Source organism: Lagopus leucura, unplaced genomic scaffold, assembly GCF_019238085.1.
Source record: "Lagopus leucura isolate 7727_CA_CO unplaced genomic scaffold, USGS_WTPT01 Super-Scaffold_100001, whole genome shotgun sequence".
NCBI classification, from domain to species: Eukaryota; Metazoa; Chordata; class Aves; order Galliformes; family Phasianidae; genus Lagopus; species Lagopus leucura.
Genome location: NW_024962262.1, coordinates 102,253,552 through 102,277,403, shown reverse-complemented (window position 1 = coordinate 102,277,403; position 23,852 = coordinate 102,253,552). Strand labels below are relative to the sequence as shown.

Genomic DNA, 23,852 nt, shown 5'->3' with positions numbered 1-23,852 from the left:
TACAGTTACAGGCAGAGGAATCTCCAGCAGTGCAATAGTGATGTAGGCTGTCAGTGTTACCTCATCGTTCACTCCACCCTGCAGGGAAACATAAAATTAGATGCTTACTCCACACATCTTCTCAAAGTCATTTTTCTACCATTCCTATGGGTACACTTGATTCTGTATTGTAGCCCCTTAGCTCGTGTCCTCCCCACTGATGCTCGTATTGTGCCGTTTATGGATTGCCTTGTTCTCCTTCTTGTCATGGCAGTCACACAAAACGGCCTCTGGCTTTTTAGTTCTTGCCATTGATATGGGAATTCCCCAAGGGCCTGTGTGCTCAAGAAGCTCAGCTGCAGCCATCTGATTTAGGGTCAAGTGCCAGCCTCACTAAGATCCAGCTATGCTACCTTCATGGCATTGTTCAGGAGCATCCCAGAGCTGCGGAAGCAGCCATTCTCCTTCTGATTTTGACTGAGCCAGATCAAAGCATCCTGGATGTGCTTTTCATCTATGAAGATGTAAGGCCGGGCCTGGGCAAAGGACTTCAGGACAAAGGCTGTGAGCCTGTAAGGGAGACAGAACAGTGAGAGGGCTTGTGCAGGCCTGCTGTCCATGCCAGGTGACAGAGCTTCACTTGTCTGGAAGAAGGAAAAGCGGCTTGGAGATCTGCAGGTCAATTAGTCAGACACGAAGTACGCCTTCACCACAAAGAATCTGCCAAAAAAAGAATCTGCTTCTTGCCTTGCTTTCTTTTCTGCCTCTTGGCCCATATAACCCTATGATCCTGCTGCACAGAGGCTACCCTTTTGAGGACTTCAGGTTGTTAATGTGTATCCAAATAAATGTCTTTGGAAAACAGTAGAGTATTGCATGCCGATTAGCTCAACATCTGTATGAGAGTAATAATCAGAATAACAAGAAAGAATCAATCCATAGAAGCTTATGGTCCGCTGGCAGGACTCTCTCTCCAGATAGCCATGTCTCAGGGGCTCCCCAGAATTCCCCAGAGATGTTGGTAAAACTGTGGATAAAGTATAACACGCTAGAAGAGCTTTTACAAAGCAGTTATGGGAAAAAAAGCTAAAAAACTAGGCATGTAGAGAGGCCAATTACTCCCAGGGCACAAGTACTGTTTCAGAGTCCAAAAGCAAGGTGATGAAATCATCCATTCTTACCCTTGCCTAAAGCTGAAAAGGCATGGTAATAACATGCTGGAGTCACTCAGAGCTCTGCAGTAAATCACACTGGCAACACACCCTCTCCTCCAGGCTGTCTTCTGTTTGGTAACAAACGCATTTGGAAGATAACCATACAGCACTGCTTTTGGATTATCGTCCTTTACGAAAATACCTTTCCCAGCAGTTCTCAGCAGATCCTACTCTGGAAGAGCTGCCACTGCAACTCTTCAGCTTTCTTCATTTGGGATGTGAAATCCCTTCTCCCTCCTTTCCCAGTTTGTTTTTGTCTGTCTTTCTTGTCCATCATAGTCCTCGTAGCTGCAAGGGGGGAGGAGATGCTTCAGCTACATAACTGGCTGATGCAGCCTCTTTCCTCACTTAAGAGGCAGCACAGGGCCCACAGCAGCTCTGAAAAGTCCACTGGTCTACAACTACATTTCTTATTTACCATCAGGTGGTATTTGTCATAGCTGCGTAGCTGAGAAAGAGAGCATGTGGAAGAGCAGCAGATGACACTGAAATCTCACCAGGTGTTCCCCCGTTGGCCATAACGTGGTCCAAAGGTACTGTAAGAGCCATCTGGGTGCTTGTAGTTCATCTGCCTCTGATAACCTGCAGAGGTTAAAAAAAAAAAAAAAAAGTTAAAGCAGTGTTCAGAGAATGTCTGCTGAGCAACGCAGGGGAGAAGAGAAAAGCAGCTTCATCAGCGACAGCAAAACAGAGAAACAGGTTAGTCCTATCCTAGCACATACAACCCCACCTCCATATACTGCTTATACTGCAAGAGATGCAGTATCTGCCTTTCTTCAGAAGGCGGGCAGGAGACACATTAACAGCAACGGACAAGCCGCTGCAGCAGGTCACCTGGTATCGGTGCACTGCATTCCAGTTCTGTTAAGGAGCAGAGAAAAGTGGGTGAAATGACGAGGTGCTTGAATGCATAAGAAACAGAGAATAGAAAAAAGACATGGGAAAGACTTCCCTGGCGTACAGAAGAGGCCATCTGAGTAAGAGACAAGCTGTATCTGGTCAGCATTTGACAGAAACAAGCCAGACAAGTTCTGAAAAAGTTCAGAGCAGAAGCAAAAGTCCCGTTCAACTCACCGCTCACTAAGTATCCAATGGCCTTGGATTTGACCTCCTCACTCAGCTGTCCTGTCTTGTTCAGATAGTCCAGGACATAGACGTTGGGTGCAAACAAGACCATGTTCTGTTCGCCACAACCAAATGGCATCTGGAGTAGCTGGTGCAGGTTCTGCATGGCGGTGCCCATGAGATCGCCTAAGGAACAGGGAATACAAGAGGGATATTAATGAAATTCAGCGTTAGCTGCCAAAATCAGAGGGATCTACAGAAAAACAGAAGGAGGAGATGGCAGAATATCTGGCAGAAATATCTGGCAGAAAAATCTGTATTGGTAACAATCCTGGAATGACACACAGAGCACAACAATGAAAAAAAAGGAGGGTGATAAGTCAACGGATAGGTCACTAGCAGAGAAACCGGACAGAACGAGATGCAGAAAGAGCAACAAACGAAACAGAATTGAAAGGGAAAGCACTTGAGACAGAAGAGAGGAAAGGCAGGAACGAAGTGTGCTTGGAACCAGGAGAAGAATCTGTGTGAGAGCTAGGAGGCGAACACAGTCATGCAGATGGGCAGAAACAGCACGTTTCTTTCTCCCAGCAGATCCTTCCCAGGCCGATCACTCACCTAGCACCGAGAAATATGCTCTGCCTGAGTCTTGTACCACATTTGCGGGAAGCAACAGAGAAAACTTCTCTTTCACAGACTCTCCTGAGAGAAACAAGATGGAACAGCTTCAATGCAGACGCAAGCTTAAAGGAAGGGGCAGGGCCTTCGGTGGAACATCAGAAAAGTTTCCTCTTCCCTTCATCCCTTGCTATACATAAAGATGTCTCTGGGCCCCAAGTGAAGGGTCCTGTTCTGATTATCTACAATCATAGAAGCATCTGAGTTGGAAGGGATCTTTAAAGGTCGTCCAGTCCAACTCCCCTGCAACAAATAGGGACACCTACAGCTCTACCAGATCGCTCAGAGTCTGGTCTGGGCTGATCTTGAATGTCTCCAGGAACGGGGCGCACACCACATCTTTCTGGGCAGTTGTGCCGTCATAGGAAGGCCACAGAGGGTTGGTCAGCCAGGACTCATCCTTGGTGAAACTAGGAGTACTACAAGTACTACTAAAATATACTAGAAATAATTGTTGCAAGCTATATAATGAAAAATGAATTCACATAAAAAAAATGCAAGTGGTACAAGCACAAACTTCCCCGTTTGTATATTTTACAAACTACAGAACTCATTCGCTAGCCATTCATGTAAGACTCTCCCAGCAACATCTGGCGTGAATAAGTTCTGAAGCAATTTGAATAACATGGCAGTTTACTCAGAGAATGACATCTTGTCTCTTTGCCCCTTATCACCACTTGTAGAATGATATTTGTAAAATATCAGCCAACCTGGACAGCGGTAGAGGCAGCGCTGTCTTCTTCCTCCAGGCATGTCCCACTCATCACCCACACAGAAACAAATGGTGGGCAGGGAGGGAGGGCCTTACCTTTCAAACAGAGCACAGAGTTCCGAACAGTTTCCTTCTCAACTCCTTCAGGCTTGGGTGGAATGAAAGAAAACAAGAGAGGTGAGAAATCATTAAGCATACAGACAGAGGGGTGCCTAACAAGGAAAGAGGAACAAGTAAGTGAAAAGTGAACGAACAGGAGAAGGAGAGGCAGTGACAAACACTCCCTGTAATACAGAGAAAGAACTCCGAAATATCAATCCAAGTAAAACAGTCATACTCCTAAATTATTGGAAAGAACAGGAAAAGGAGAGCAACAACACTGCAGGACCATCACGAGGGTGACCTGCAACTACTGTATGCAGTGAGGCTCCTGCATCCTTGTAACAAAAGGGCTGCAGCATTACAGCGAGTGCTTTTGTTAGCAGAAGTCCACAGCACCTCTAGAGGGCCGCTCAGAAGCCGTCTGCAGGGCTATTGATCACAACTTGCAGACGCTTGAGGAAAAAGATCTGTTGAGAATGGAAAGGGGAAATGGGCGCGATGGTATCTGGTGATGCACTTGATGCAACACAGGCAAGTATCACGAGAGGCTGTTTCATGAGAAAAGAGCATCAGGTACCGCTGTCAAGTTACAGCACTCGGCATAATAATCCGTGGGGTCTGCTCCAAAAGTAATGCCTCCTATGTTATAATGTCAGGATGTTGGTGGTATGGCAGGAGAGGCTGAATTTTCCCATCAGTATTCCATTATATTTTGCTGCCATGCAACACATGACTACGGAGAAGCGATGTGAAAAATGACGTCTGACATGGAAGTCTTGGCATACGAAGAAATGGTGTGCATCTGAACAGAAAAAATCGCACCCACTGACATTCATTGGTGCCTGCAGAACATTTACGGAGACCAAGCCACCCACCACCTCAGTGTGCTAACATGTCAGCAAGATTTTTAGAAGCGTGGAGTGCAGGCAAGATTTTTGTAAGTGCTGCATGCACTTAATTGCTGGCAAAAATGCACAGCTACTGGTGGCGACTATGTTGAAAAATAGTATTTTGTAGGTGAGCATTTGCTCTATCAGACTGTGCTACTGTTCTTTTGTGCCTGTTGTAGTTTCCATGAAATTAAGCTGGAGGCATTCATTGTGGAACAATCCACGTAGCGTTTTCCTATAACAAACTATACAGAACTAACTGCCACATCATGTTTCATTCCATACCACCTAGTATCAGCCGTGGAAAACAGATAAGCTGTAAAACTGTAACACGTTCTCACGGACTGTTTTAATATGTAGAGTTTGGGAGGGGGACCTTTATACAGGCATCTAACTCCCACAGGTGCTTTGAATTCCCCACCTTCACCCTGGTGCCAGACCAAAGGTGTGTAACACGCAGCATAACAGGCAGTTTGCTTGGCTACTCGACTTGCAGAGAGACAGCACGTGCTGACGGACAGACCTACTGGGTAAAGCTGTAAAGACAGCGTCCTGAAATAGGAGGTAACATGAAGCAGATATAGGGAAGGGTGAACTGGACTAGGTGTCTTTTTACGGTAGAGGATGGGGAAGTTTTAAAATAGAGAGTAGAAGGAGATGCGCTGCACAGCTGTTAACCTGCAGACTTTGTGCATTCTAGTCAAGTATAATGGAAGACCACAGTATCAGTGGCACCGTGTGCTCATCACCCCGAGCTCTGTTAAATGTGTCTAGCTTGTGAGTCACTTCAGCCTGCTGCCCACAGCCCGCATACCTCCACCAGCAGCTGCCTGATGACCGTGTCCTTCCGCCCTTTCTCAGGGGTCTGCACTATGGTGTTTCCGCATGGCTGCTGGTTCTGCAGGGCCTCAGTGCTCACCAAGAACTCCACCAGCCCTGGAGGAAACAAATCAGTCAGTCCTGCCTAGCGGCACCATGCAGCAGGAGTTGCTGCCATTCCTGGGAGTTTTCAGCCTAGAGGCCCGTTGCAGATGGGCCAGCTTCTTTCCCTATTTATATAGCTTAGTGAATAGCTTTCCCAGCTATTCACATCAGAACGAATCCTGGAGCAGCTGAGCTGCACTGCCATTGAAAGGTGACTCTGTTTTGGTGCTTTTATTCACCAGAACTTAAGAGCACCATAGTGGTGCCAAAGCTGTTCAGCAGTCTGCTACTCTGCATGCACCCCGTGACTGCTACCACAACACGCAGCAACAGCAAAAGCAAACTGTGAGGGTCTCATAGGGCAATCGTCTAATCTCTGGGAGGGATGGGGCTGACAGAATGTCCTTGCCAGCCAGCCAGCAATGCCTATAGCTTCAGAAGATGTTGCCCAGGGGCAGTAAGATTTGATGATGTTTCTTTTAGTGCTAGACACGGCCGTGGAGTCTACCAGGCTTTACGTCCCGCATAACCTCAGATGACACAAACAGCTGCAGTATTTTCCAGGAAACTGTTGCTCTAACTTCAGATACCAAAATGGGAGAACAGCACAGAGAATGCCTTCCTGCAGCTTTCAGCATTCTTTGACTTTTACCTAGAGATTTGGGAGTCACCAGCCAAGCCACTGTTTTCCTCCCGTCCTCACAGAGACAATGAGAGTCTTCCTCCTTTTCCACCGCAGTAGCCAGAAATTGAGTAGACTGAGCCAGAATCACACTGACCTGCCATTTGTAGAGAGGTGTAATCAAGGAATGGTCTTGAGAGAAAGGGAGAAGACAGAGAGCTAGGAAAAATTAGCAATGTCTATTTCTTCTGCAGCAAAGGAGCAGGAAGCTGGAGTTGTACGCGGGCATTTCACGCACATCGAAGGTATAACGTAAGAATTTCAAGGAGGAAGGGGCCCAAGGCTACTCAGAGATAAGAAAGAAGGCTAGGTGTAGGCAAAGAGCATACAAGCAGGTACAGGTTTGGAGAAGGATTTAAGTCTTCCTTACTCTGATGCAGGCTGTCAGGTAGTTGAAAACAGTGGCTTTCAGCGTGAAGGCCTCACCACGCACTACAGAGTAAGGGAGGGTGAGCTCTACAAAGAAAGGCTGGAAGGCTCTGAGGGACACTGTTGGTGACAGGCCAAAGCCTGTGTCTGGGGACATGCAGAACGCACTGGCTTTCCATTCAGTGATGGTGTCAGGGATGGTCACATCTACTTCAGCATTTCCCTCAGAGCTGGTAGGGACACAGAGCAGGGTTTCAGTCATATTCTGGAGATCATCTATTTTTTTTCCTCAGCCTAATGAACAGCAACTACTCACAGCAAATTCCTGTCCAGTTAGGATATGGGCACTGTGTTTTGCAGATCTTCCCAAAACATTCTGTACTTAGCATTCTTGAGCAATCCCTCTGTCTACTAAAATATTCGCTCACCAAAACATTGACACTTTTACAGAAGCTTAACCATCTTCTGAAGTTTTGCCCCAGTTCCCATAAACACTTACTTCACTGAAAATACGTCCCAAATCCATGTCTCAGGGAAGTACTTCCGGATGGTCTCCACAGGGCTGCCAGCATCCATCTGTTTTAACATTGCATAGTCTGAATCATCAAGGAGTTGTGAGGCACTGACTAAAAAAATTTGTTACAGGAAAAGGTAAGTCAAACTCCATTCTAATCAAGGAGGATACAATGCTTCCAGTTAGTGGTTATTCTTTACTAGAATTATAACATTGAAAGAACAACTTGAATAATTTGATCATGGGAAGACTCACAGATTCAAACTCTGAGCTGCCTCTTTGTTGGAACCGAATACAGCATTCCCTGTACTACATTCTTATCCTCACATCAACTGCTCATTGGAAACAAATGTATTGTTCTTTTGTCATTTCAATATTTCATGTTTTCTAAAGCTTCTTCTCTTACAGGGGTTGATCATTCTAATTCCACTGCCAGCAAATCCAGGAACACCAAATGTTGTAATAATGGCTACTGAGGCTACTTTTCTGTTGCACTAAAGAAGTCAAATGTGGAACTCACTGCCTCCAGATATTATGGTTGCATATAGCTTAATAAATTTCATTTAGTGGATTGTATTTATACATGGCCAGAAACTGCAGTTACACTTATCCTTCCAGAGTTCCAGACTAGGGAGACCAATTCTGACATTGTTTCACAGTGATGTGCCTTATGAAAGGCTTTCCATCAGTCTTTGAAGTCTCTACACCCTTTCATAGTGCACAGTAGTCTCAGGCCATGCTCTGAAGACAGATCTGGCGTTTCAAAACAGAAGATCAGATCTGTTATGACTAGGAGCTTCCTCAAGACTAAAGGTTATTGTTTATAATATTAGCTGAGCTACTGTACCACAAAAATAAGTAAATAAATAAATAAAAATCTCACAAGCTAGTTATTTAGGAAAAAATGGAAAAAATCAGTCATTTAGGAAAAAAAGTAATGTTTTTTTTTCTGTCTTTACAGTCACTGATGCTGCAAAGAAGTGAAATGACCTACACAGACTCTTTAAATCATATGAATGGGAAAACTGGGAACAGAACAGAGTTTTCCCACCCTCAGCGCAACACATCAGCCCACAAACTCATATCACCTTCTCATCACCTTGGCCTACTTTTGCCATAGTTATTTCCCTAGTAATTGCTGGAATGTAACTACCTTGAAGTAGAGACTGTCACTGTTTAGGTTGCTATAGGTAAACCCTGATTTGGTGGAATAAAGCCTACTCTTCATGCTTGGCAGTCTATCCAACGTAGATGGATGGTCTTAGCATCTACGGGATCCTTGCTGTAGAGCTTGGCATGTGATTCACTGAGCACACAGTGATAACCAGATATTTCTTTTTAGGTGAAGATAAGGTGTATCAGTTTCATATTTCAGGACTGAATCCAGAAGGAAGTGATACTGAATTAGGCTGACATATCTTAGTACAAAGTTTGATTGTTCTAGTGTAATTAGTATTCAAAGAAGTAGAGGCGAAGAAAGGAGCATGATGGTAAATTTTAGGTAGTTGTGTGGAGATAAAATGAAGCAGGTCTTCTTACTAGAACCACTGTAACTCCTTTCCATCATATGTGCTGTGTAATGCTGGCAGATTTCAGGTTTATGGATCTTGTTGCTAGTGAAGACTTTTAAGCCTATTAGCTGTTAAACAAAAAAGAAAGAACAATAAAAAAGCAAATAACCTTTTGAAATTAAGCTATTTTTAATATGCCAAGCATAGATGTATCTGGAATTGGTCAGAACAGTAAAGGCTTGTATATAAATGCTAAGTAGACTGGTTCAACCCACATTATTGAAGCTTTATCATGATATATTCATCCCAAGGCTAAATCCTGACATGATTAGATGAAAAGCTTCGAAGACCATAGTCTACCTTGGGGACATCTGTCTTGGTGAAAATGATGTGTGAAAAGCATTGAATTGAAAGTACCCAAAAAAATTACAAGCAGGACTCTTTAGATTTTTTTTTTTAATGGGTTATTACAGTAACCAGAACTTTATTAAACCACTATCTACACCAAACAGAGAACTTGCATGACTGAGGAAGGGATTTCTGGTATTAGGCCAGTACTCACGACTGTTTCCTTATTTGAGCCTATTCACCAGCTTCTGCCCTAGCACTGAGGAGACCCCTCAAGGTTTTAATGGCTCAGAGGAGCACTTAGGTACCAGCAATGGGCTATACAGAGGCAGGGACTGGGCCTGGCTGTTGCATACACAGATTAGCAAGCTCACAGCAAACTTCATTCAAAAAGACCTTCAAGATGGGGAAGAAAAGGATGCTGTATTCTAAAAAGAAATAAAGAAAAATCAAATTCTGGTGCTTACTTTGAGAATTTCATAAACATCACCTTCACCATCAGGAGAAATGGGTACATAGGTGAATCCATTCAGTAATATGTTGTCAAGTGACACACAGGGGTTTACATCTTCTTCTTCCAAGTAGTAGTCCTTGAAGCTATAGCCCCGGAGTTCCTTGAGTGGGAGAAGGTTATACACCTTGGAAAATACAAACAACCAGGTAAAAACGTGGCAAGTTAGCCCTCACAGGGACACAGAAACTAACAGTCCAGTGATAGAACACGGCTACTAAAACCAGTTATGGTGAATGCCTTGTATCCATCCTGGTGTTAATAAGTACCTAGTTAATTTTTTTATTACTTATTACTAGAAACAGCAAAGACTTACGGAGCTGGGAGAGAGTTCATCTTCAGGCTTCATGAGGAGGACGCTCCTGTCCACAGCACGGAGGGCACACAGGGACCTTGGTGAAGAATGGAGTTTCAGGCTTGTGTTGGAGGCAGGAAGTTCTTCCTTGGGTACAAAACTCAAGTTGACCTGCAACACCAGAAGTTAAAGTAGCCAGTTTTCCAGATGCTGTTACACGCTCTTAGATACCGAAGTATCTAGCTTTGTGAATTGAGTTCTGCTAGTGCTCTACAACTCTTCTAATGTATTCAGCTTTTACTAGTGTGATTCATAATGACTAGCAGTTATCTTTGTTATTATGTTTTCCTTCATTTTTGCAGTTATGGCTTTGTAACCTATTCTGAATATAAGTTACTAAACCTCAGTCAGTGTCTGATGAGACAATTTCATGAACCCACTGTGAATTCTGCCTCCATGATGGTATTAATAACTGAACGTATGGCCATGAAGAAACAGAAACACTGATTTTTACTTACTTTATTGAGAAGGCAACTTTCAACCCGGAATTCTCCTGTACTAGCAATGACTTCTCCACTGGGTGAAGTGGTATACACAAGCATTTGTGCCAGGGGAGCAATTGTCACATCAACAGGTAAGATCAACTGGAATATCCCATAAGCTGAAAGAAAGAAGAAATATTAAGCTATATAACAAGATGTTCCAGCCTATATATTTGTCTTCTTGATATAAAGAAGTTCACAACTTTAGTTAGGAGGGGCATGAAGTCTACATGACTGAAGTTCATGCTTATTGCTGAAGACATCTGCATTCAGTTGTGATAGTGATTACGTAATAGCCAAATTAGATGTTTGGTGGGTCTCAACATGCCCTCTGGATCCTCTCATCCTCTCCAGCTATCATCTGGCATTACCTCCTAATGTTCCTAGCCCCTTTATTCCTCAAGCTCTAAGATCTTCTGCAGTCTACAAAACAATAGATGACCAAAAAAGAACATACATAGAAATTAGGGAGAGTTGTAGCATGCAGTAGCAGTCAAGGCTGCAGTATGATTGAAAGAAAAACTCCTCAAAGTTACTCCTAAGCTAATATTTACCTGAACACCAAACTTTTACCCCAGCTACCGTGGGAAGTGCTCCTAGAAAGGATCTTTCTAGGGGGGCCTGAGTTTTATTTCACAGTTTGTATGAAGGTGATAGAAAGTCTCTCGGTATGAGTCAGGGTGTTAGTTTAGTTACTACAACTAGTGGGGAAGCAGAGTTTTCTAACACCCTCTCACAACATCATGTCTTGTAGCAACCAAGATCTTTTAGTTCTGCATACAGTTTATTCCCACTATGGTGCAAATCCTCATAGACTTCCAAAATGGTTTCCCTGGTCTCATTGTCAAAAGACTTTTAAAGATGCAACACAGACAGTCTCAATCACTCAAACGTGTAATCCATGGACATTTATGTATACAGAATTACATACCTTGGTTGGAACATACATATATACATGTTTTCACAATTATAAGAGAGTAATAACATCCTCAAAGATAAAAAGAGAGACAGAAGGAAAAAGAGACATCTTCCAACTCACTTGTGAACCTTACAACATTGACAAGTACTCACAATCAGAATTGTTTACATCGGTCAGCAGGAAAGCATTGAGAAAAAAAATTGTGTGTATTTTCTGTTATATCTTCTAAAATATTTTGGTCAAAAGCATAGCAACAGAAAGAATTCAGACAAAACAAAACCAATTCAAACTACTTAATCTAAGAAGAATTTAATTTCACAGTGTTCTTCAGTTTTTTAAAATGTTTGAACTGAAATAATTTCTCTATATCCTCCTATCCTCATCTCACAGTAGATGCTAAAAATCCATATTTCTACTCACCATTTCCAGGATCCACAGTCAGATCATAGGTGTCTGCTAACATAATACTGCCCTTTGCCATCACCTATGTAACAGAGAAAGATTTCCATAATCACTGCTGGTGGTGATGAAGGGAAGAAAAATGAATGTTCACTGGGTAAGCTGTAGGATATGTGAATACGAATAGTAGTAACTGGGAGCAAAGAAGACACTAAGCAAGAGTCAGACTCAAATTTACTAAGTTTTTTAAGCCAGAAATGTTCCCTCCTTGAAAGACCAGTGTTTCCTCATTAGTCAGATCCAGTTTCCCTTTTGTACACATTACATGTATATTTCAAGTTAAAATGCATTTTGCCTCTGAACTCACAAAGGTTTGTGGGTTGATGTGCAATTTTCTAACATTTTTGAACATACTGGTGACCAAAGATTGTCCTCACTTTACTCTCATTTGCTTTGTGAAACACAGTAGAGAAAAAATGAATCAGAATTATTTCCATAACTCACACAGAGTTTGTATAGAAGAACACAGGCTGTAAACAACAAGTACTTGAATAAAGTACCTGAAGCCAGACTTAAAACATTCTGAATGCTGCCTGCAATTTTCTCATTTTGAGGAATACTTTCCTTTTTACAACCCCAAATGCTCTTTATACAGTTACTTCACACTCCTATACTCTATGGGAGATATCTGTGACATAATACTGCATATTATAATACTGCATATTACTGCATAATACTGCATAATAATGCTATGACACTGTATTTTAATTTCAAGGTGTGGCTATAAACTGTAAGTTTCCTGACTGGTTACCTGCTCCAATTAAGATAATCTTTCCTAAGCTGCTAGGATAAACAGGAATCCTATGTTTCGATTTATGGTTAACAGTCTTGACATATCACATGGATATGTCTACCACAGTTTTCTATTCCCTGTCTGTTTTTTTATGTCTATTCCCCTGATTTCTTCTAGATCTGCGTAGCTAGAAGAAATCTCATCTCTTCTGTTAGTATCACTAAATGAAATAGCCAGGAAAAAAAATTAGGGGGAAAGAAATACTATCTGAGTGTTCACTTGATTCTTTCTCTTTTCGCAAGCACAAGTCATGGACCATTGTTCAGTCACAGCTGAATTAGTTTATCTTCTCTGCCCTCAATACAGGCATATTACAATTTGTTCCAGTGGCCTTGGTATCCTGAACTTTCCATCACTGATTGATCTACGGAAAAAAAAAAAAAAAAAAAAAAAAAAAAAAGACTAAATTTATCAAGCTTTTCCAATTCTGTAGCTAGAGGTCTTACTTCAGTTTCAGTGGCCAGGTATCTACCAAAAGACTGAGAAGGAAACAGGTTTCCAGATCATCTTTCATCTTCTCGTAGAATGCTAGTTTCTGAGCTGTAACCATTTAGGAACCAGAATGTGGAATGGGATAGGAGAGTATTAAGAAATGAGAGTCTTGACAATATTTTGTACATCGGCATTTTGTCTCTCATCTGTTCTTAAGCAAACACAGGCAACCTACCCAAGTCAAAAAATGGAAGACAACATGGGAAACATTATGGAAATTTGTTTAAGTCCAACTGCTACTGGTCATACTTTCAGTTTCAAGCTCCCCCCACTGTAACTGGCTAAGGACTAATCACCTAGCAATGATATGGTCGCTATGGACATGGATCAAAGTAACCACAAACAATTCTTACCAAATAGTAAATGATAATTTTCCCCTGCTGTTCAATAACTTCTGGTGTGAAGATATAGTGCACCTGGATCTCTGCAGAGGAGCCACAACTTAACGTCTCCAACTTGGGCTCAATTTTGAGGAAGCTCTTACTGGGGGAGTAAAATCGACTTATTCTATGCATGGCATGCTCATGTGAAGGCGTGATCCAGTCACTGACATAACAGTTCAGTTCAGGTTTATATTCAGCCTGATAAAGAAGAATAAAAAATTCACAGCTGACTAAAACCAGGTAACAAGTCACATGAATGTCCATGGGTAAACTCTGGCTACGTTCTGTATCTCTCATTCTTAGATGAAGGTAAAGAAAAAGATACATAGAAAAACATGCACAGGAGACAGAGAAGGGAGGTGACCTGCCAACAAATCTCGCTTAATCTCCTTTTTGGAAGAAAGGCTGATGACTTATGTAAACATATTTCCTCTGCTGAACAAAAAGGACAGAGACAGGCCCCTGCCCTGTCTCTGTCACTCACCCGGATTTCCAGGGAGGCTTCTGTGAACGTGGTAGTATCAATGGAAAACCAGGATAGTCCCTGCTCATCTGTAGTGTAATTGCCTTTGTATATGTCTCCATTCACAGAAATCCTGATGGTTTCATTGGCAATGGGAACATCATTACCATCTACCAGCTTCACCTAGTAAAGCAAAAGCAAACTTCAGGTTTTAAGCTAGAAACAGAAATAATTCCTAAGTTCTAAAAACCCCTCCCCCTCTTCTTCTTTGCCAGGCTAGATGTTTCTTATGGAGAAGAACAAAATAGAAGAATGTGGAAATGCGCATGGTGAGTCCTAAGTTGTTTGAGGTAGCAGATCTTCATCAGCAAACAATCTAATCATCAATCAAACAATCAATCATCCCATGGAACTCATTTATTAGCACCTTGATTTTCTTAGCCAGTTTTAATTGTTCCGTTCAGCCTCTTTGATGACATCCACCACATATCACCTGCCTCTTAGTCCAGGAATTCTGAGTTCAATTAGGCTTGTGCCTTGCCAAAGCATTAGACTAACCTGCATCGTGGTTAGATCTACACTCAGCTCTTTCTCCTGCTGTTCCCATCATGTTGATAAGACTTCCTTGTTTGAGCTCAGCTCTGACTTATTGCCTTATATTGCCTGGTGACCACTAGACCATTGGTGGAACTTGAAACTGTTAACATCCCTGCTCTGCTTTGCTCCTGGATAACTCTTCCTTGTGGAATGGCCCATGCTTACTGCTCCCTGATGTTATCCTTGTATGACAGAACAACAGACTGTCTATTCTTTACTGTGATGACAGCTGGGAGGTTCAGAGACACGTGTTTCTTAGGTACCCCGGCAGACAATAATTTGGCTGCCTTTGTGGAGGTTATGTCATCTGCACACACTGCTATTCCAATTGATGAAATTACATACCAGTGTCATGGTTTTATGATTTTTGATTGTTTTTTTTTTAATGGTTTTTATGATTTTTATCAGTATTCCATGTTATAACATAATGTAGAGAACTGGGAGTTAAAGAGTCCAGTTCCATGGACTGCCAATTTTTTGAGTATCTGGTTTTCAGAAGAGAAGAAGAACTACATACCCCAGAAGATTTTTTCGCTTCTGTTTTCTGTTCAGAGAGATAGATAAAACTGTTCACAAGACACAGGACATTACTTTTTCCCTTTCTGCTCATCTCTGCGTGTTTGCTCCCTAGCTGTCTCACCTTCAGCATTAGAGTAAGACCTTTGGTTTTCGGACACTCTCTCATTTTATTTTATTTATTAGCTTCAATTCCAATTGTACTGTATTATTGTTATCTTGCATTCCAATATCATATTTAGTAAATTACCTTTCCTCCTCAGATCATTGCTACTGTTTTGTTTTTAGGTCCACCTCCCTACCCTTTCCTTTTCCCCCTTTCCCAGGCAGGTCTGTCGGTCCCCCCACCCCATTAGTCACGGAACTGTGCTGAACCAGCCTGTAAACCATTGACAAACAGTGAGTTTGCTGTGATATTACACTTTCCAAGGTCTCAGAAGTTACCCACCCAGCCAAAGAGTGGGATCCCTGGTCTGTAATGATAGTCCAACAGGTTAAAGCTGACTTTGCTCATTATGGATGTGATTTCACAGGAGCCTGTTCCAGTCACAACTATTCCTGAGAGAGAACACAGTAAAGAGCGATTATTAATAAACTTTAACATTTTTAGACATGCCATTCTACCTTCCTCATCTTTGCCAAGCTCACCTCTTGTAGCCTACAGTTAGTTTCCCACATACATGATGATACATACCTGTACCATCTTCTGTGATCTTGCCTTGCACCTCAATGCTCATCTTATATCCCCTGCGCCGGAGTTGAAATATCTTAGTTCTTACTACAGCAGAAACACACCCGTGAACATCTGCCTAAGTAGGGATTTGAAGAGAAAATAGAAACAACTTGGGTGCCTTGTAGAACAGAAACTCTCAATGCAACATGCTTAATTTGTGTTCACGTAACCTCAGATTTATGTTCTTAATACTTAGTTCTACAGCCATGCAGAGCTTTCCTTATTAACTCCTTTCCTTATTAACTCCAAAACAAAACTCAGTTTTGTTTGTCTTCCTGCTTCTTTCATTGTCTTACTCTCCTCATTTTTTTTACTTTTTCCCTTCTGCATTTGACCCATATATATATTGCCTTCTTGTCTTCTCATTCTCTATGCTTTTGCTCCCTGCCAATCTTTCCCACAGTTATGACATTCTGTCACAGGTTCTTTCCTAGTTTGTTGATAAATACCGGACACCTCACAGCTGCTAGTTAGTTACTAATTTCACTGGGGTCAGGATTTCAGCTGTGGCATTTTCTTCATTTCTGTTTCCAGTTTAATGACTGCTCTCTGAAGAACGTCTTCCTCTGAGAACATCTGCTTTTTTCCTGAACAGTTATCACTGATGTCCTACCATCTACCAACAGTCACAGTTTTGCCCTCTTAATTTAAGCAATACTGCCCATTACTCATAAGAAGGACTCCTACATTTTAATCTTGTAGCTCACCTGCCTGGTGAATTCTTCACATACAGCTTCTCCTTCTTTTCTATAACAATGTGAAGCAGAATGGGAAAATTTCCGGCACACTTGGACACTCACCATACCAGGTACTGGTTTTCCATAGGTGTAACTATAATCACAAAGTGTTAAACAATATACTAGATGATGAGATAAGCAGTCAGAGTCACATTCAGACATACATCCTTAAGAACTGTGTATTACTTAGTAGTATTTCTTCTTAAAGCCCAATCTGATACTCTGATCATTCTAGTGATTATGTTTCCATCATTATAGTGGTGAGATTCTTACATTAGAGTCTGATCTAGGTGGGAGGTCTCCATAGCAATGCAGAAAAATATTGCATAATATGATGTCAGTTATTGCATAATATTATGTCAGTTGGGAGTATCTTTGTATCACAAAGAGTCAAGGGTTCAGGTGAACAGGGGCTCAAGCAGAACAATGTATAAGTTACAGACTACAATGTTGGTTCTAAACAACCTGCTTAAGTGATGTCAGATCTGACATCCCCAAGTACTGGAAGGTTCAGGAGTGGTAAAGATCTAACTGATGAGATGTAAAGACAGAAAGAGAAAACGTAGAATAAACGAAGAGAGAACTGCTGATTGGTTTGACATCATCCTGTAAGGAATTGTTAAGGTCAAGTAGCAGCCTCAGAACATACAGGGTGGAACAAGCCTGCCTGCATGAGATCTCTTTTAAAAGTCCTTTTTTTTATGTGATTTTTGTTGTTGTTGTTTAGTTCATAGTGGAAAGGAGAACTGAAGGATGCTTGAGAGAGATTTACTCCAGCTCTGTGACTCACAGACCACAGACGGACACTGGAAGTTCCTTGTCCTCAATTGTGATCATCTTAGGCAGCTTCACCAGGACCTCATACTTGGGCAGCACTGGATAGGAGACAGAAAATCTAATGTAAGAAGAGTGAAAAGATGTATACTGCACAGAAACCCAAATAGGGAGCCAGAATCAGCTCAATATGAACCATTAATGGTCTGCAGTACCACTGCTACCCCTTTCTTATGTTTCTGTTGACTTCACCATCATTTATTTTTAAAGGGAATTAGGAAGGGTGAGGGTTGTAGCCTCTACCTTCCCTCATTTGCAGCACATACTTGTGTGACCCTATTGATGTCAGACAGTTATATAGATTGATCAGATATGCCTATTTAGATGGACACACTGCTATCTGCATGTTGCATTCCATGTTTCACAACACATAATTTTTGTTAAGCCAAAGCAGTGCATTCACCACCTATGTGATTTACTACATTGAAACAGCTCAAATAATTGATTCTCTCTTGATGTTTCTTATTGTTCTGGAAAACCCAGCCTGCTATGAAATCTCAGTTTTTTTTCAAGTGAATGAGGTGGCAATAAAATCTGATACGAAGGGTGGCAAGCAAAAAGCATGTTTTGTTTCTGACTTGTTACATCTCGCTTCCTAGACTTCATCCTGCAACACTATGTCCCTCAGCTACTCAAGCCCAGGACTGTGTAATGGCCTACTTCTGGGGTTTGCACCTGAAGTTTTTTTTGTTTTTCCTGGTGCAAGGAAGTAAAAGGAGTGAGATTGCACAGCTTCTCAGCTCAGTGGTTCAGTACTCTTCAAAAGGCTCAGCATGAGATGTAGAAGAGTTAGCAAAGTGGGAATGAGGCTAAAGAGCAAATAGAAGGGAAAGTAGCTTACCATAAGTCTAGGAAAGGGACAAATATCTTTAGTTTGGGGAGGAGGCCTGTAACATCTTTGTGGGAGGAAGGCACAGCCCATCTGTTACAGTGACAGGGTGGAGCCTATAACCCAGTTTCTGTTTCGGACATTTTTATGACCATAATAGTCTCAGTGCCTAACTGTGACCCAGATAAGACAGATCCCAAGCACTTCAGTTACAGTCTTCTTTAGATCTGCATCCTTTGCTTTCCAGAAACTGTGAGTTCTGAACAATGAGCTCGGTGAATCAAGTTGTTTACAGCCAGGGAGCCCCAGGGAGAACCAGCAAGGGGTACAGGCCAAGAGGCTCCTCAGATGCACATAGGCTAGGCAGAGACACATCTATGCACAATAGAATTGGGGTTAGATTAGGTAACCCAAACAGCACATAGTTCCTTATTCAATCTCTACTACCAGCCCACTTTCATTTTCTTATAACATTTCTCAAGTGGTATTCTTTAAATTGGGGTGCAAGGGTTGTCTTCAACCAACCAGTTTCTAAACTTTTCCAGAAACAAGAAGAAAAGGAAAAAGAAAGAGAAAGAGAAGCGATGAAGAGATTGTGAGTCAGGATCACCAAAATGCTGTAATTGCTTGCTTTGTATCTAGTGCTACTTTCAGCAAACTGCATGCCTAAAAATGCGAACTTGGGGTGGGATTTACAAAGAAGCCATCATTTACAAAGAAGCTACATCCTTCTGTATCAGCCCCTCTGAATTCCATTGCCTATGTATTCAGATTTCTTGTTTTCTCCATGTCATTCCTAAAAAATCCCAAATCCCAAGGAAGCCAAAGTCAAAGGTATTTCGTCAGCCCTGCTTGCAGCCCATATCTCCTTTCCTTACCATATTCCTCTACAGAGAAGGAGTGCTCCACGTGGGCAATGAAGTTCTTTTGCACGACTATTTTGTAGGAGCCTTGGATGGGGTCAGAGGTGAGGGGGAAGGAGAGCTGTGTAAGGCCAGTCTCAAGTTCTACCCCTTGCCATTGATAAACACGGTTTCTCTGGGGATCCTGCAGATGAGAATAACTCCATGTTACGAGTAAGTTACGTACACAGTCAGGGCAGTTTGGTGAAGGCTGCTCCCAAGGACAAAGCATTGGAGTGTCCAGGAAGTGCAGATCCAAGCTGAGAAATGCCTAACCTTAAATAATAATCTATGAAGAGCTGTGACTTCAGGATCTCTTACCTGCCAATTCTGCATAACTAGCATGCAATAAAGCACATTGTTTTTAACCACAGATGTCCTGTGCTGTCTCCTCCTCATAAACATGTGCATGCTTACAAAGGACGAGGCCAGGAAGTTGGAAAAGAAAGACTGACAAGGTAGCAAGGCATAAAGATGGACAGCAGGAATTAATTGAGCATGGGGAGAAAGAAAATTTTTGGACTGACTCCTTCACTTGCTGTACAGTCTGTAACAGGAATTTTTTTGTGCTTGGGATAGAGCATGCTTGAGAAGTAGCGCATAGTATGCTGAGGAATTAGATACATGATTTACCTGAGAAACTAAACAAGTCTACATAGATAAGAGTCCAAATGTTGTCATAGGGTGAGGATGCAGGGGAAGGAGCACAGAGTACACCAGAATACAGTAAGCACATCCAACATATGTGCATCCAGCTGAGACCTCTCCTTTTTTCTGGCTATTCCTTATGCTGGACCAGACATCACTACAGTAGTTGAGTATTGCTCACTATGTACTGACTGTCAATAAGCTGTGCTCCAAAATCATCAGGTCAGCCCCAAATTTCTTGTAGAAGTCACCAAACTAATTGCCCTTTGCAGGCACCTCAGCAGCATGGTTGTTTACAGCCTTTCATTTTCTGCTTGCTATATGTGTTGTATATTGGTTGTCACCAAAAGTCTATTTATTATATACAGCTCAAGATAAATAATTTCTGATGGAGTACATTCACTATTCTGAGGTTATATTCCCATGCTCAGGGAAAATGTGATGTGAATGTCATCTTAGCCAGAGGCCACCACTCAGAAACCAGAAGAGTTTGTCCCCATGAAGCACTCTCTGAGTTTGGGGAAGACACGGGCCATAAAGCATCCTGTGGTTCTGATGAAATCTTATCTGTCATAACTCATAAACCATGGTGAAAATATCACCACTTGTTTTAAAGAACACCACAGGGCCTCATTAAAGGAGAAATCTAAATTTTTTTTTACAACTGCGCTTGTAGTCTCATTGCCATTTCTTTGATGCATTTATGGAGAATGCATTTATGGCAGCCAGCTAGTTTCTCCTGGGAAGCTTTTTTTTTTTTTTTTTTTTTTTCTTTTAAATGAAGCAATGGGTCAAATTAACAGGTTAGAAATAGGTTCACACTAATACCTGCCTTTGTGGCTGACTATGATTGCTTAGCAGTGTTAAGGGTGAAAGGATGAACATTTGTTTCTTTGGCACTTAGCAGTGCTAACTTAGCACCTTAAGTTGCCACCTTCCTTCATTCCTGCCACCCTTTCCTTTGGGCCAGTCCAAATTTCATGCAAGTATGAAGTAAACTAGTGGATCTGATTTAATACATTAAAAACAAACAAAAAATAACAACAACAACAGCAACAACAACAAAAACAGCAACAAAGCAAAACAACAGCAACAACAACGACAACAACAAAATCCTAGAAAAAAAAAACAAAAAACAAATGGATGAATTTGCTATTAGGTGAGTTTCCTATTCTATAAGAACGCCTCATTGGAGTATGTGAAAGCCAGAGAGCAGTACTACACTGAGAAGCTGCAGCAAAAAAGGGAGAGGTGATGGTGGGAGTGGGGGATGGTGGGACTGGCCTTTGTAAACTGTTGTAAACGCCACTGACAAACACTGTGCCTCACAGGCTGGAGCTGAAAGCCCAGCGTGGCCTTCTTAGTATTTTCAAACTAAAGCTTTTAATGATACTGATACAAAAACGGTTACAAAATTATTGATGGCAGAGGATAGGCTTTCCTTCTTGTTCATTTCATGAAATTCCTGTAGTCAGTCAATTGTCATCTAATTAAAAGGAAAGGGACCTGTTCTTTCGGGGCTCCAAACTCACAAGAAGGACTTAGCAGAAGGTACTTCTGAAGTATTTTCCTCTACCTGATACCCCACACCCCAGTAGTCTCTTACCCTTCCTTTTCTCTTGCTATTAACATGCTGTCAGTTGCCCACCAGCTCTGCAACTCTGTTCTGGTAGTTGCTGAGGGGAAGAGGGAGTGATAGCACTCCGGCAAGAGGATAGAAAAGAGGAAAATTGTGTCCCAGCCTCTGTCTCCTCTGGTCTGGCAACACTTCCAGCTTCAGAGAGGCAGATCAGAATGAAGACATCAACCCTAAGCTGCAAGGAGTACTACTAGAACTGACTATGTAGGATCCATGATCACACAGACCAAGCTGAGATTTGTACATACTAACTTCATCATTCTATCACAACTTAGGGCATATCACCAGGTCCTTCCCATCAATTTTCCACTGGATGATGTCCCACATGATAACTGCAAAGTGATTTACTCAGCTGAAATAGTGGATATAGTGAGTACTTAATCGATTCATTGTCAGAATCATCCTTCCTATTAACTTTTGCCTGTCACTGAAGTTTGACTGTTAAAACAAAAAACAAGAAAAAATAAAACAACCAAACAAAAAACAGGCTTGCTTGGGAAGACAGAGGAAAATGTTTACTCACATAATTTTATTTCTTTACTTTTACTTATTAAATGTATTTATATGGTTTTGGACATATTTTGCAGACAGATAATCCTAGATCTGCTTGGGAAGAGGAACAAGACATTCATGCGCTCTAGCCGTACTTCACAGCATAGCATGTACTCATCAAGTATTTTGGTCCGACAGCACAGAATCCTCAATCAGAGAATCAATATCAGAACTTATTCAGATGTCATTATCAATGTTAGAACTTATTTAGATATTCAGTCTTCCTTTACACACCATCTGTTTTCACTTGCACCTCAGCATGAAAACACCACTACTGGGTAATAATACCGAGCGTTCACATTCTGCTGAAATAATAATCATGCAGTTATGCACTTACCTGAACATAGACGAATGGAAACTATGGGGAAGGAACAAAGGAAAATCAGAGTTAGAAAGGAGAATCACATGCGGATTAAAGCAATTTTCAGTTTTGAACTGAAAGACAGAAAACCAGCATGCTGAGAAACCCTCTGAGCCATTTTCTGTATTTGTGCTGCATGCTCATTTTTTCATAAATAGTACTTTAGAGCTCCATCTTGTTGTCTTACCACGGTTTGAAAACATGATCAAGAATTCTCAAATAACTTGTCTGCATGAGGGCTGATTAACAAATAAACTAAAAGGTGAACCTATAAGAGTGATCAGTTTCTTCAAACCAAATCCTTTTCATCCTTCTCTCTCGGTCTCTAAGCATGTGGTGGCACTTATTGCTGAAAGTATCAGTTACTTTCAATGCAAACTTGTCTCACATTTTTTCTCTGATGAAATCTCTGTCTATGGACTTATTCCTTTGAAAGTAGTACGTTCCTTTGAAAAATCAGGTTCTAAATATCTATATCCCTTTGAAATAAAAGGAGCAGTTATTAGTGGAAACAGATGGACTGTGTCCCAGACAGAATATGACCTATGGGATGGGTCAATGGTATTGTGAGAAAGGATCATTTGCTGTAAAGGTTCTCTTCAGTTTTTTTGGATGTGGATAATAAAGGTGTTAAATGGGAATTAAGCCTCTTGGTTAAAAACAAGGAATTATGTGCATACCTTCTCATTCAGTGGGTGGAAATCTTTATCCAGAGAAACAATCCGAAACAGAACTGAGAAGTGTAATGAAAAAGAAGGAAATTTTGTTGTTAAGATTTATAACAATTACCATCAAACATCAATGTTTCAGTAACTTTTAACTCAGATTAATTTCACTGATCAACAGATTCCAAAATGAGATCCTTAAGTCATGGTAGTGATTTTTTTTACACCCATTTTCTTACTGATGGTGAAAGACGAACAAATTCAGAGGGAGAATCAGATCTTGGCTGAAAAGAGTTATCTGTGGGAAGTGCTTGTTCTGCCCTGTTGGTTCAGATGCAGCCAAGGGAGACAACCCAGATTTGTGCTTATAATTGAGATGGAGGAATGTGAATCTGTGCCTCCATCTGGCTGAGATATTGTGCCCAGAGGGCAGAGAATACAAACAACAGTGGTACCACATGCCTTAGAACTCAGCTGACAGAAGTAAGATTTTCTTTTGGCTCTCAATCCCCCCCCAAAAGAGCTTTGAAAACTTCTTTAATAAAAATATTGTCTGGGGAATTAAGTCCAGAAGATTTTCTGCTTAACACTGCACCAGAGTTAACACCAACCCAATTCTCTGTACCTGTCTGTCCAGGCTTGTAGATAGGTTTGTCTGTCTGTACAAAGACCAAACTCTCAGAATTCTTGACCAGCACTGACTTGCGGCTTCTGAACTGCAGCGTCTCTCCCTTCACCGTCACAGTGAGAAGTGCCACTGATGTGCTGTTGGATTTTGAAAGCTGAGAGAAAAATGAAGATCATAACTGCTTTACTGATTCACCTCACTGCACTGAGCCTTTGCAGGACAGAGTCTCTGTAGAGACATGAAAGACACGAGGTTGGAAACAAGGGTAAAGCATGATTTTGTGATGTGAACTGGGAGGGCTCATTGAGGGAGGTGATTCACCCCTCTACTTCTTTGTAGTGAGACCCATCTGTGGTAATGATTTCA

General features: G+C 41.6%; 1 protein-coding gene across 2 annotated transcripts in view; it reads right to left on the bottom strand.

Moving 5' to 3' along the window:
• Positions 1–23,852, bottom strand: part of LOC122178228 (alpha-2-macroglobulin-like) — a 37,584-nt gene that overhangs the window by 6,165 nt on the left and 7,567 nt on the right. For both annotated transcript variants that reach the window (XM_042868283.1, XM_042868284.1), the window contains 25 exons: positions 23,484–23,640; positions 22,874–22,926; positions 22,170–22,190; positions 18,970–19,138; positions 17,219–17,303; positions 16,399–16,522; positions 15,653–15,767; positions 15,407–15,516; positions 13,867–14,028; positions 13,353–13,580; positions 11,676–11,739; positions 10,313–10,455; positions 9,816–9,965; positions 9,456–9,626; positions 8,669–8,768; positions 7,115–7,241; positions 6,617–6,845; positions 6,217–6,343; positions 5,455–5,576; positions 3,745–3,796; positions 2,877–2,960; positions 2,268–2,444; positions 1,691–1,775; positions 393–549; positions 4–78 (listed from right to left, as the gene is read on the bottom strand). In XM_042868283.1, the coding sequence (XP_042724217.1) occupies positions 4–78; positions 393–549; positions 1,691–1,775; positions 2,268–2,444; positions 2,877–2,960; positions 3,745–3,796; positions 5,455–5,576; positions 6,217–6,343; positions 6,617–6,845; positions 7,115–7,241; positions 8,669–8,768; positions 9,456–9,626; positions 9,816–9,965; positions 10,313–10,455; positions 11,676–11,739; positions 13,353–13,580; positions 13,867–14,028; positions 15,407–15,516; positions 15,653–15,767; positions 16,399–16,522; positions 17,219–17,303; positions 18,970–19,138; positions 22,170–22,190; positions 22,874–22,926; positions 23,484–23,640 (3,087 nt within the window). The remainder of the gene's footprint in view (positions 1–3; positions 79–392; positions 550–1,690; positions 1,776–2,267; positions 2,445–2,876; positions 2,961–3,744; positions 3,797–5,454; positions 5,577–6,216; positions 6,344–6,616; positions 6,846–7,114; positions 7,242–8,668; positions 8,769–9,455; positions 9,627–9,815; positions 9,966–10,312; positions 10,456–11,675; positions 11,740–13,352; positions 13,581–13,866; positions 14,029–15,406; positions 15,517–15,652; positions 15,768–16,398; positions 16,523–17,218; positions 17,304–18,969; positions 19,139–22,169; positions 22,191–22,873; positions 22,927–23,483; positions 23,641–23,852) is intronic.